The sequence below is a fragment of the Lipotes vexillifer genome, unplaced genomic scaffold (genome assembly GCF_000442215.2).
Source record: "Lipotes vexillifer unplaced genomic scaffold, Lipotes_vexillifer_v1.1 scaffold412, whole genome shotgun sequence".
Lineage (NCBI taxonomy): Eukaryota > Metazoa > Chordata > Mammalia > Artiodactyla > Lipotidae > Lipotes > Lipotes vexillifer.
The window spans coordinates 1938267-1951531 of NW_006798464.1; the positions used below are offsets into that span (position 1 = coordinate 1938267).

At 38.8% G+C, this 13265-nt stretch overlaps 1 protein-coding gene across 1 annotated transcript in view; it reads right to left on the reverse strand.

Moving 5' to 3' along the window:
• Nucleotides 1-13265, reverse strand: part of IQGAP1 (IQ motif containing GTPase activating protein 1) — a 103248-nt gene that overhangs the window by 45379 nt on the left and 44604 nt on the right. The window contains exons 6-12 of the mRNA XM_007470561.1: nucleotides 9550-9617; nucleotides 8327-8440; nucleotides 7585-7763; nucleotides 6577-6661; nucleotides 2094-2257; nucleotides 1188-1272; nucleotides 209-372 (exon numbers count right to left, since the gene is read on the reverse strand). Coding sequence (XP_007470623.1) covers nucleotides 209-372; nucleotides 1188-1272; nucleotides 2094-2257; nucleotides 6577-6661; nucleotides 7585-7763; nucleotides 8327-8440; nucleotides 9550-9617 — 859 coding nt within the window. The remainder of the gene's footprint in view (nucleotides 1-208; nucleotides 373-1187; nucleotides 1273-2093; nucleotides 2258-6576; nucleotides 6662-7584; nucleotides 7764-8326; nucleotides 8441-9549; nucleotides 9618-13265) is intronic.

Sequence of the window (13265 nt, forward strand, 5' to 3'; positions counted from 1 at the left end):
AGCGAGGTGTGAAAGAGTAAGGAAAGACATTCTGGAATACCAAGGGAGGTCAGAAGTTTAATAAAACCATAACGAGTCTAAGTTTCCAGTAGAACAAAACAAACAAAAAAACCCCCCTCTACCTAACTACACCAAGAAGTGGGTATTAAATTTTAAATTCACGTCCACTCTGTTTTGTTCACAAACAGCACAGGTTCAGGTAACTCACCTCAGGACTCTGTTGCTGCAGGGTAGCCAGTTCCTTCTGATAAAGATCGGCAGCAAATGGAAACACCTGGGGCAGCTGGGCTTCGGGATTCATTAGCTCCATAACAGTCTTCTCGGCAACACCCTTCTGGATTGCAGCATTGATCGCTGCCACTGCTGCCAGTCCTGGGTAGAAAACAAGGAGGTCACAAAGGCAGCTGGCTTTGAGAGGCCCGAGGGGAAGCAGATGCCAATTTTCACAGAAGAAAGTTATATTCTGTGGATAAGCTATTAGCCATGACGTTTGAAGTAGAGCTTTCATCTTTAGAAAACAGCCTCCTTTGTATGAGGGTGAACTGCATGGTATGTGAACTACATCTCAATAAATGTCTCTAAACAGCAGCCTCCTCTTCTCCTCACCCATTTTTTCTTTCCACTCCAAATCATCCTGCCTGCCACCACTATGCTCTACCTAAGACATCCTTCCCCTACAGGGGGGAGCCTGGCAAAGAACTAGCTTATTAAGCTGCCATTCAAAGCTTTCCACAATCTTTCCAAGCCTTTATCTTACACAACTCAGCCTAAAACATCTACAAAAATTTTATTCTACCCACTGTTCCATAATACATCTTTCACCTTCTGTCCCTCTGCTCACACTTCCTCTTCCCCTGTTGCCCCATATTAGGAGCACCCTTCTCTCCTGTCTCTCAACATCCAAATCTTGCCAATCAACCCCTAGTCCTGTCTCCTCCAGATGTTTCCCTAACCAACCACGTAAGCACGAGCTTACTAGCCAAAGTGAGCCTATGCTGACTCCAGTTCTACTTTTAAAACTGGAGGAACCCTTCTGCTACCAAAGGTACCTGGTAGTTGACTGCAGCTAGTAGCCTTGGGGTGGGGTGAGGAGGGACAGAATCTAACCTCAGGTCCCTCAACGACACAAAGCCACTTTCCTCCCCTACTCAGGATCTCAGTGGACACGCAGCTGAGAGGACTCTTACTTCTCTGATACTGCTGGGCAGCAGTGTTTGCGGCATCCACTCCAGACTGTAGCTCCTCCTTCTGCAGGGCCTCAGCCTGACCACCCTGAGAAAAGCAAAGAACACTTAGGTAAAGATGACTCCTGCCTAGGCCTCTGGGCCTTGTAGTTCTCATATCTCAACAGCGGTCACTAGGGACAGAGAGCCACAGGCACAAGAGAGCTTCAGGCTACACACAGCCAAAGCGGCAGCCTGAGTGAGAGCCGAATGCCCTTGTCAAATCTCAGGTAGAGTGACTCTCCTGATATAAGCACATTAAAAAAAAATATTTTGTAAAGAGCATCAAAATGTTCTGAGATAAAATGCTTGTAGAATCATTAGCACATTAATGCTGCTTTCTCTGGCCAATGCTGAGGATTTGTAAAATGAATACTTGTCCTTATTTAGAAAAAGAAAAAAAAAAGAAATCCCCTCATATTTGTTCTAAAAACAGAAAACCATAAAGTACAATCCCACACAGTCCACTCTTACTGCATGCACATTAAGTACTTTCCCAGTGTTGGCCAGAGGAAACTCATCAGGTATGGTTTTTTAAAAGTGGAAATTCCTGAAGTAAGAATAAAAAATTTCAGGTTCTCCCCAATGGCTTTTAGTTGGGGATTTAAGGGACTTCAAGTGAATGGGTGGTCAGATTCACTTGCCGGGAAGGGCAATGTTTATTTTAAAAGAGGATTTACAACTCTAAAAGCAAAAGAGAGCTGAAGACAATGTGTACTTTACCTGAGTATATTAAACAGCCTAATTCATCTGCAGGAGAAAAAGTTATATTAGGGGGAAAAAAAGGCCCCATATATACCTTGACACAACAGCATGGGATTCAAAAGGATGCATATAAACTCTTGCAGGTGCAACTCAGGGTACTTTTACCTCTCTCTTCTGCTGTCTATCACTGAGGAGCTGCTTGAGGTACCAGTCACTATTCTGCTGCTGCAGTCCTCGAAGGCCCAGCGCTGGTGACTGCAGAATCTTGAACAAGGCCAGTGCAGATCCCTGCTTCAAAGCCAGGTCTATATTTGCTAACGCAGCAAACACTGAGGAGGAAAAAAGGCAAACGCTTAAGAAAAAACTATATTAACATTATAACATAGAATATTTTTTCCTCCCTGAAAACCAATCCCAGTTCCAGATCAGGGAAATATAATTAGATAGCTTTTATTCTGGAGTATCACAGAAGCATTAGACTTTGGGGTTGGAAGAGAACCTTAAAGTCATCACGTCCAGGGGTTCCCAGGTTGTTCAGATTTAACAGATTCGTGGACCACACCCCAGGCCTACTTAAAAACTTCTAGATGCAGAGAGCTTGGCACCAATATGGGCAGCAATATAAGAGGCACCAATAACACATGCCTAAATTCCCTCTAAAATGCCAAGTCATTATCCAGACTAAACTTAGATACAGGAAAAGGTATCCCACACAGCAATTTACTACATCTCTGGACAATTCTGTTTAAAAAAATTGTTAAAGCTCCCAACCTAGAGTTGATACTTTAATACATCCAACCCCCTTCCCTGTGACTGTCTACTCCTGACTAAAGAACCTTAGTTCCTCCAACCATTTCTTATACAGCATCATTCTGAATCCCTTCATTATCCTGGTGTCTCCTGAATGTACTCTGCCCAAAGCAGTGCCTAGACATCAAGGCTGGTCTGACTGCGTGGAGTGGAAGGGGCTGTCTACACCGCCTCAATATTCTCTACTTCTAGTCACAGAACCTGACATCACACAAGGGCTTTATTATCCAACAGTAAAAATGCAGATTTTCCTTCATTTGAAAATGATAACAAAGATACCCTCCTCATAAGATTAAATGAAATCATATACATGAAAGTACTTTTATATTGTAAAATAAATAAAGTATTACTAAGTTGAAAGTCAAAATATCGTATTTTCTGATTTCAGAAATGACAGCCACTGGAAAATCATAATTACTGTATTATTTTCAGCTTTCCTATTTTAGAAGAGAATATAGAGTTCTCCCTCCCATGTCCCACCCAGGAATGACCATATGATTTTACCACCAAAGTAGCAAAAAAAAAGTCAATAATAAAATACTAAAAATCAAAATATTTGGGGCATAGCAGTACTTATCAATTTTAACTGTTTTCATTAGTAAAGAAACAAAAAGAAAATTAATGTAAGCTGTTATAAAGAAACAAAACTGCAAGAGAAAACAAAGTCTCAAACCAGAACTAAAAAATAACACCAAGAGGTGAAAGGATGAAAAGGTTAGGTTCCTAAGAGACTCTTTCCTTCTTCCCAACATTCCCCTGCAATTCAGCTCACTGATCACCACACGAAGGAGGTGAGCAGCTCCTTGAATCATGGCTGCAGGTCTATGTGGCCATTAGCCAACTAAACAAGCATTTTTCAACAACACAGACCAGGCACCTGCTGCAAACACAGCCATGAACAAAGCAGACAGGTTATCTCCATCTTCAGGGAGTTTTTGTAGTAGTGGGGGACAGAAAACAAAAACAATATAGGTAACAACCAGGTTTCCTCTACGTATGCAATGCAGAATCTCAGACTATCCATCTGCAAAGGCATCTGGTCAATTATGTAATGTAAATTACAGAAATGTAAACTTACTACTTAAATATGTAAATATTTAAATGAACATTTACTAATATTATAAAGTTTAAAACATTATTTAAACACTTTCTCCCACTATGCTTTAATTACCTAACTCTAATTTTCCTTATCCTACTTAACAAAAAATAAAAACTTTTTCTCATTTTTAACTGTCTGGCCTGCAGCTTTCTTCTGGGGCAGCGTGAATGGCTTTTCCAGCCCCAGGGAAAGAATCTATCTATTATTACATTAAGATGATTCCCAGGACCTAAAGTCCCCCTATCTTCCTACCATACAACTTTCCCTTGTCTCAGACTTTCTCTACTATTAGGAAAAGCTTGTCCCCCTATGGGGAATTCTGCCTTATCCTCACCTTCTTACCTACCCCTAAGAATCCCAGTGAAGGTTCAGACACAAACCTCGAGGAAAAGTCATCATTCTTTTCTTTATTCTATGACTGTACTTCACACACCTTTGGTTGCCTTGAAATTACTCACCGTATTGTTCTAACCAAGTTGCCCTGAAATTATTCATTTGACTATTTACCTTCCTCACTATACTGAAAGCTATTTGAGGGAATTTTTACTGTTTTGCTCCTCTGACCACATGAGAACAATATGCATGGAACACTTTAAAAATATATACATGTTTCTCTCCTTATAAGTTTATAATGGACTCTAATATAATTAGCCAGGTAGGGCTATAAGGCTATAAAATCCCAGACAACATGGTAGAGAAAAAAATCCCTTAGTAAATAAAAGAGTATTTTACGTGGTGTATGAAGCAGGAAATGTGCTGGACTTTCTTCTCACACAGAGAACTAACTACAAGGGCATTCTGGTTTATACTTGCTGACTTAAGTAGTATTCATACAGATACAGCACAACAAATCACCCATACGTGAATGGAACTATCACTCTGTTCAGAATGCTATTATCCTAAATGAGCCAGAATGGAACAGAATGCAAAGACTCCTGGTCAGGATTTAGAACTCCCTATCACACGGAGTTGGTAAAATCTTATAAATTCACTCCAGTTATTCAGAGTATTAGTTCAAGTGAGAAATTGGGATCTCCAAAGGAACAAAGAGGACACTGATTACTATTACTATTATTATTATCTTGATCAAGATAAGATCAAGTCTGGTTGAATCAAGCAAGGTTTTTTAGTTCTTTTGGTGAGTCTAACCCTATGCTAGGAATTATGAGGATTTGAAAAGAAGCAGAACTCAGAAGTAAACTTTAAGTTTATAAATATGTCAGAAACAAAAAGCAAGCAATTAAGACAATACATAATTAAAAACAAAATTGTGTGGTTTAGCATATAAATGCTGTAGGAGATGTGAAAGGCAAGTATATTGTGAGCTAGGATGGGCACTGAGGTGAGAACTGAGCTGAATCTTGAATGATGGGTATAATTTAGATTAAGTAAGAGATGAGGCATGAGGGCATTACAATGGCGAGATTACATGATTAACAAGTGATAATAATATTGTTTACTGAATGCTTACTAAATACCAGGCAATTTACATACATTATCTCATCATTCGTATAATGATTCTATGCCACACGTACCCAATTCCCACAGCTATTAATATGAGGGCAAGAGATCAAATCCCAGTTCTGAACAACTCCATAACCATTTTTCATGAGTCATGAAATAAACACAATGAATATGGGAGATAATTAGGCACATGAGTTTCTATAGAGAGTTATATGCATAAAATACTACATAAAGAACTTCACCAGGCTAGGGATCTGCCTTTTGTCTAGCAAGTAATGAGGAACTAATGCAGGTTCTTTTGAAGAAGAGTAACAAAATGAAAATGACACTTTCAAGAAATTAGTTTTTCAAAAGTGTGTAACATACACAAAAATCAATATGAACAGTACAATCTCATTTTTGTTTAAATATATGTTTTGAAGGATATGTTAAAAATATCAAGAGTGGTTATCCTAGGTGATGGGGTCTAATTTTTTGTTTGTTGTTTATTTCTGGATAACTTGTATTACTCTTTAAAAGAAAAACAAAACTATATAGGAAAATAGGGACTTCCCTGGTGGTGCAGTGATTAAGAATCCGCCTGCCAATGCAGGGGACACGGGTTCGATTCCTGGACCGGGAAGATCCCACATGCTGCAGAGCAACTAAGCCCGTGCACCACAACTACTGAGCCTGCGAGCCACAACTAGTGAGCCCGCATGCCACAACTACTGAAGCCCATGTACTCTAGGGCCTGCATGCTGCAACTACTAAGCCTGTGTGCTGCAACTACTGAAGCCCATGCGCCTAGAGCCCGTGCTCTGCAATAAGAGAAGCCACCACAATGAGAAGCCCGTGCACCGCAACAAAGAGTAGCCCCGCTCACTGCAACTACAGAAAGCCCACGTGCAGCAATGAAGACCCAATGCAGCCAAAAATAAATTGTTTTTTTTAATTTAAAAATAAATAAATAAATAAAAACAGGAAAATGAAATCCCTATTCAGATTTAAGTGTCTAACACAGGGTGAAAGAGTGAAACTGTAGCCAAAAAAATCCAGTCTGTAAGTTACAAAAGATGAGTAGATGGAGGAGTGGGGGCCTGTCTGAGGACAATGGTAGCCCAAAGAGAAGATGTATGAACACAAAAGACAGTAAATCAGCAACAGTTCCTAAGCAAATCCATGAATGTCTGAAATAAACAAACTTAAACCATGCCATAAGTCCAAGAAGAGATCAACAGCTGCCACATTATTCTGTAACATTCTTTTAGGTGCCTGATGTGGGGACATACTTACTGTTGACTTTATTTATATTGCCTTGAATTTCAGCTTGAGTGAGCAGCTCCTCATAAACGTCCCTTTCTCTCTCAGAGCTTTCTGTCTGAAGATGAGTAAGAAAGTGTAACTAAATTAGCTCAGGTCTCTAAGAAGACCACAGAAATATATTTGTGCTCCTCCCCCACCATTACAGAATCAACAGCAAGTAAGGGTGTGGCTTAAAATCCTTAATAAAGAACAGAGCAGAATGCTACACAACTGTAACTAAACCCATAAAAAGTAGATCTGGGCTTCCCTGGTGGTGTAGTGGTTGAGAGTCTGCCTGCCGATGCAGGGGACACGGGTTCGTGCCCCGGTCTGGGAAGATCCCACATGCCGCGGAGCGGCTGGGCCCGTGAGCCATGGCCACTGAGCCTGCGCGTCTGGAGCCTGTGCTCCACAATGGGAGCAAAAAAAAAAAAAGAAAAAAAAAAGCAGATCCACTTGTAAATAACAAGAGGTTATTTACAGAACCCAGGGGTTCTTCCAGAGTCAGGCAAGAGAAGGAAGCACTGGTGAACCCTGCCCTGCTCACTTATGAGTCTGCATCCTTGCCTCAGACCTGAGCAGAACAGGTACATCCAGGGACTAGATCGCAGAGCCCGTCACTGGTTTGCACAAAACTCAGGAAGGAAGTAGAAGTCAAAACAGAATCTAATACCAAAAGACTACATACTGGGTAACTCCATTTCATTTATATAGAATTCTAAAAAAATAAACTAAAGTGATCGAAAAAAGACTGGTAGTTGCTGGGGTCAGTGGTGGGGAGTATGAGGAGGTAGAGACTGACTGCGAAGGGGAGATGTGGGAACTTTTGGGGTGGTTACACATCCATATACATTTGTCAAAACCCATCAAACTGTACACTTTAAATGGTTGAATTTTATTATATGTAAATTAATAACTCGATAAAACTGATTTTTAAAATGGAGTCATATCAAACAGTGAAAGAATATAAATCAGAAAGAACAAATGTTCCATTTTTACCCTGTTTTTAGCATTTGTCATTTTGTCCTGCTTGGCCTGGTAAAGTACATCCTGGTAAGTGGAAGCCAAGGGCTCTTCAAGGTTCACAAGCATGGCATTGGGATTTTTCAAAGCTGCAAACGTGTCAGCTGGAATTCTATGGTCAATAGCTTCATTAATGGCAATAACGGCAGCATGTACTAAAAAAAAAAAATTTCAAAACATAGAACACTGAGGTTATACAAAGTAAAGGATATACATTACACATTCAAACACTGCAACCCCCTATCACAGAAAGAGGCTCCTTTTCATAGATGGAGAGGTTAGAGGACCCCCAGATCTTTAAGCCCAGTCTTTTTCCTCTGATGCACAAACCCACAGCTCGGCCTGTGATCCATGTCTGGAATGCTGAATCTGAAATCTTAACAGGGAAATATTCGTAAGAGACTCTGAAAGGAGCCTTTGAGCATTTGTTATGGAAATGTTCACCTTAATCATCATGTAAACACCAACAGAAAATAAGAAACTCCAAAAGGCAATGAAATGTAGAATTCACTTTCTAGTGCTTTTATTTTAATCAAAATCACTCACTTATTTCCAAATAACAATAGCATAGATAACTGTAAAGCAGTGTTTAAATCTATATCTACTGACCTAAACTTGCTAGCAAAATTCCTAATGTCTAAGACCATCATTATAGTATTAATCATTAAAAGTAGTAGCAACAACCCCATTTGAACCCACAAAATTTCTCTTTTCTTACATGCGGCTTCATCCACTGACAGTTCATTAGCCAGAATGCCCCCGATCTTGCTAAAGGCAGGCATCTGGATCCCATACTTCTCCAGTTCAATCTTCATGTTGTTGATTTCTTCTTCTACAGGGAAAAATTAAGACCCAAACAAGCAAGTTAAGCACCTTTCCATAACACAGAGAAGGAAACAGATTCCTCAACTACAAAATGTATTGGGTAAAATGACATCTACCTCTTAGGGTTGTTAGAAGGATTTAAATAAGATAATATATGGAAAGCACTTAACATGATACCCGGTACATAACATGCACTCAATAGACACAGTATTATCAGTATTATCAAGAGCATCAGAAATAACTATAACATGAGACTGGCTCTATTGAAAATAGTTCTCCCAAACTGCTACTTATGGCATTCCCTATAATGAACTTACGAATGGAGCAGCTTTAAAGGCAGCTCGAACAAGAAGTGAATCACAAGCCAGTTATCTGTCTTTACAATCCAAATCACTAGGTACTATTACACAATTTCGTTTCTAAGGCAGAAAGCCAAATGATAAAGAAAACAACATGTAAGGTTTGGCCCTTGCCCCAAGTCTGGGGAACAACTTCCCTGGAAGGAAAAATATCACAGATAAAAGTTTTATTTACAATTTTTAAAACTCCCTGGCCTACAAAATAATCACCAGTTCAAAAGATTTGAATCTATCTTACCCCTAACCAATATTACCATTGTTCTTTTTCTCCCCAAGCCCCCATCTCTTCAAGCATCTGACTATAGCAAACACCCACCCAAATAAGCTAAAGTTTTAAAATTTGTAAATTGTCATCTTTGTATCATCTCGCTCCCCTTCCCTTGCCTACAACTGGTGCTCACTGGAAGGGAAGGGGCAAGACTGTTATAAAGATTTTTCACTGTACATGAACCTTTAATGTTACATGTTAGTATTATATTATTTTTTACATACTATATGCTAATGTTCTTTCTAATTTACATATAAGAAAACTGAGAATTATCAATCATACCCATGTGATAACTGAGAGAACAGAGCTTGAAATTCCAAGTTTAGTGGAAGAAGAGGAGAAGCAGGAGAAGCAGGTTACTCATGCTTTTTTTAAATCTCTGTTGGCACAGTGTTTTTAAAGCCATACGTCTTTAAGATTTGCACTGTTGACTCTCCAGGCTATTTCCACATAAATCAAGCACTTCCTGCCAAGTTTGTAACTTCTTACCTGTGAAGTCAACCTTTCCATATAGGTCTTGAATCTGAGGAGCCAGGCCTAGTTTGAACAGGTACAAACTAGAAGATATAATATGCAAAAGAGTCAGGCCTCCCAGCTGAACCTCCCTGCTGCTTTAAATTCAAAGGGGAAAATCAGCATAAAGAACAGAAACACTCTGAACACAGAGACTCCCAGTACTCTACCATATTCCACTTTGCAGTTACAATACTTTACCTCAGAGCCTTTTTTTAGTTTTACATAACAAGTAGGTCCTTAAAAAGTCACATAATGTAATGCAAAAAGCACTGGACTGGGAACCAGCAGATGCAAGTTTAAGTCCCAGCTCCAGCACAAATCCAATGTGTGATTAGATGTTAATATAAATGTTAACATAATGAATATAAGTGAAGTCTCTTCACTGTTTACCTTCCTGTGATCAGTAAGTTTTAAGTAACAAGACATTTTAGAAAAGTCATAAAAAAGATTCAGATAGCAAATCTTACTTAAGCTGAATTCATATTACTGATGGAAAAGTTCAATTCAGGTACTTTAAGAGTTTTAAATAAAGTATATATTATAAATCTTTACTCTTTAAATAAAAATCTCCTACACTCTAAGCTCCATGAAGGCAGGGACAATGAAAGTCTTATTTACCAATGCCTACCCAGAGCCTGGCATATATTAATAAATATTCATCAATATTTCACAGATGGATGGGGAAATCTGTAACATGAGTTAGATCAACTGGATTCTAAGGCTCTAGCAGGTCAGAATCAATAAATTAGAAGAGATCAGAAGGGGGACTTCCCTGGTGGCGCGGTGGTTAAGAATCTGCCTGCCAATGCAGGAGACACGGGTTCGAGCCCTGGTCCAGGAAGATCCCACGTGCCATGAAGCAACTAAGCCTTTGAGCCACAACTACTGAGCCTGTGCTCTAGAGCCCACGAGGCACAACTACTGAGCCCACGTGCCACAACTACTGAAACCCACAGGCCTAGAGCCCGTGCTCCGCAACAAGGGAAGCCACCGTAATGAGAAGCCCGCGCACTGCAATGAAGAGTAGCCCTGGCTCAATGCAATTAGAGAAAGCCCGAGCACAGCAACGAAGACCCAACGCAGCCATGAATAAATAAATTATTTATTTATTTATTTTTAAAAAAAAAGAAAAAGAAGAAATCAGAAGGGCACTCCACAGGGATTAACGTGAGCAAGACATTGACAGCCTATCAATAAGGGAGGAAATAAAAAAATATCTAAGAAATAAATCACAGAAACTCAATAGAGCAGTCTACAGTTTTTGCAGATAACCTATAAACCTCAATATTATCCAAATACAAATATGTCTCATGCATATTGCATTCACAGAACTGATCAGAACCCAAACTGCATATAATAAACCCAAATGCATAATCTAAAAAGAAAAAAAATCAAGTGTTCTAAAAATACATTAGAATATATACATCCACAATAACTAATCACTTTCTCAGATAAGTGCAAATATAAATCATATGTATATGATTAAGGGCTTTTCTTTAGAATAAGATGCTCAAGATGGAAATACATGAAGTTCCTCTCTGCAAAGATTTTACATCTATTCAATAAAGTTTCCAAAGCCAAACAGCTAACAACTTTCTATACACGGTTTACCTTATATACTTTCCCCACACAGTGTTCCATCTGCATCCTAAATTAGTAGAAATATTTTTCTCCAGATATTTCTTCCTCTTTTATTCCTACTTTAAAACAAGAAAGTGGCTGCCACACTTTAACAAAAGCTTGGGCATGTCACTTTCACAGCCCCAAGAACAGTGAGTTAGCTTTTAATGTCTTTCAACAGTAAATTAAAGGTGTTACAATGATATCACTAGCTGCTATAAAAAGTAGAGGAGTGGTAAGCAGAAAACAGATGGGCATCATATTTCTTTTATCTCATTTTAATTATTAGGAATATTTTAAGGATATGCTGGAGTTTTAAATAGAATCATAATGGCCACTTGGATCCTCTTATCCAGCATCCAAAGTATTTAACCTCACAGCTAAAACTTAAAACTCCTAACAATAAACACCACTTTCAATCTTTGTTCCTAGTCTCCTATGTCTGCTTACAAATAAGCTGTTAGGTACCTAATAGTCAGCCTGTAACTGAGCTCAGATTTCTTTTTCTATTTTTTTTTTCCTATCTAAGATATACTTTATAGCAATGAGGAAAAGGAGGTTGTGTTAGCCTATCTGGATTCCAATTACTGTTACTAATTGTAGAGTAACCTATGAAAGAAAGTTTTACAGTGTAAACAGCATTATAAAACACCCCCAACAAGCCTTGGGAAGCACCCCTAATCAAATACATTACTTTTCTGCAGAGAGACATATGAATAATCATATTAAGTAGATAAACATTCTAAGTAATCTCAATTAATACTGATCAGATCTTGCCAACAAAGGAGTTTGAACTAAACCAAAACTCATTTTTCAGATCTTTCAGCATGTTTTTTTGAACTTAGGATAAAGGATTACGGGCCAGTTTAATCCCCAAATCAGTTCTTAGAAAGATAAAGCATCAGAAATGGAAAGGAAGTATACAAATATATTTGAAATAATGGAGAATTAGGGTCTTATCTGAGAGTGGAATGTAATCTACAAGAGTAATTTAGTCTGACTAAAGTACAGTAACTATCTCTGGAATAATGCCAGTCAAGACTGAGGGAGAAAAAAAGATGGCAGGAAGGAAGAAAACAAGAAGATAAAGCTTCTCTATCACTGTTGATCCAAAAGGGAAACAGTGCCTCACCCAATACAGGTAAGTGAAGTGAGGAACCTGCCTTGAACACTGTTGTGTAAAGGTAAAGAACAGGCTCAAGCAGTTACAAACACTTCCTACATACCCTTCAGGAAAAACACTGTAAGGGAGGAAAGAAATCATAAATCACCAACCAGAACACACTGCTTTGTATATACTTTCTAAGCACGAACTGCATACTGAACAGAAATGGAAAACAGTAGCAGGCTTCCTCCCTTTCTCATTTTGACTCCATCATTAGAAAGGCACAGTTAATTCTTCAATCTCTCTTCAGAGAATTTGAGGGCCTGGAACTCAGGTTACACTGCAGAGAGTAGTGGCTACAGAACTAGCAGAGAGGAATTCTGCCAGCTTAGTTGCTGTGCCTGCCAAGTTCAGATATCCATTGTAGGTACAGCCTTCACAAGGTTATCAACATAGACAGACTTCACAGAACACTAAGCCAATCACAATACTCAGAATTAAGCTGATTTTGGCTCAGACATATGCATCTGAAATTGCTACATTCTGAAAATTCTCCAATATATCACCTATTCCTAAACAATTTTTTTTAAATTCTCATTTTACCACTGTTTGTCCAATGTTATGCTATGTACCTTGGAGGGGGAAAAAAAGTAAGGCATGACTTCTGTCCCTAAGATGCTAATAAATGTAATAGGGAGAAAAGATATGAAAGAAGCAATATATAACAAACAAACAACAAAACAAAACACACACACACAAAACTAAACCAAAAAAAAACAACAACAACAAAAACCCCAGAGGTTTAGAAAAAGGAATAAGCTGAGGTCATTTGAGAAACTTCACCAAGAATGTGGGAACTGAGCTAAAACTTGATTGGATAAGCAGAGACAAACATGAAGAGCCATTTGACAAAGTACCATTTCCTTTTTCATTTACAGGACAGAAAGTACCCCCTTGAGCTGGG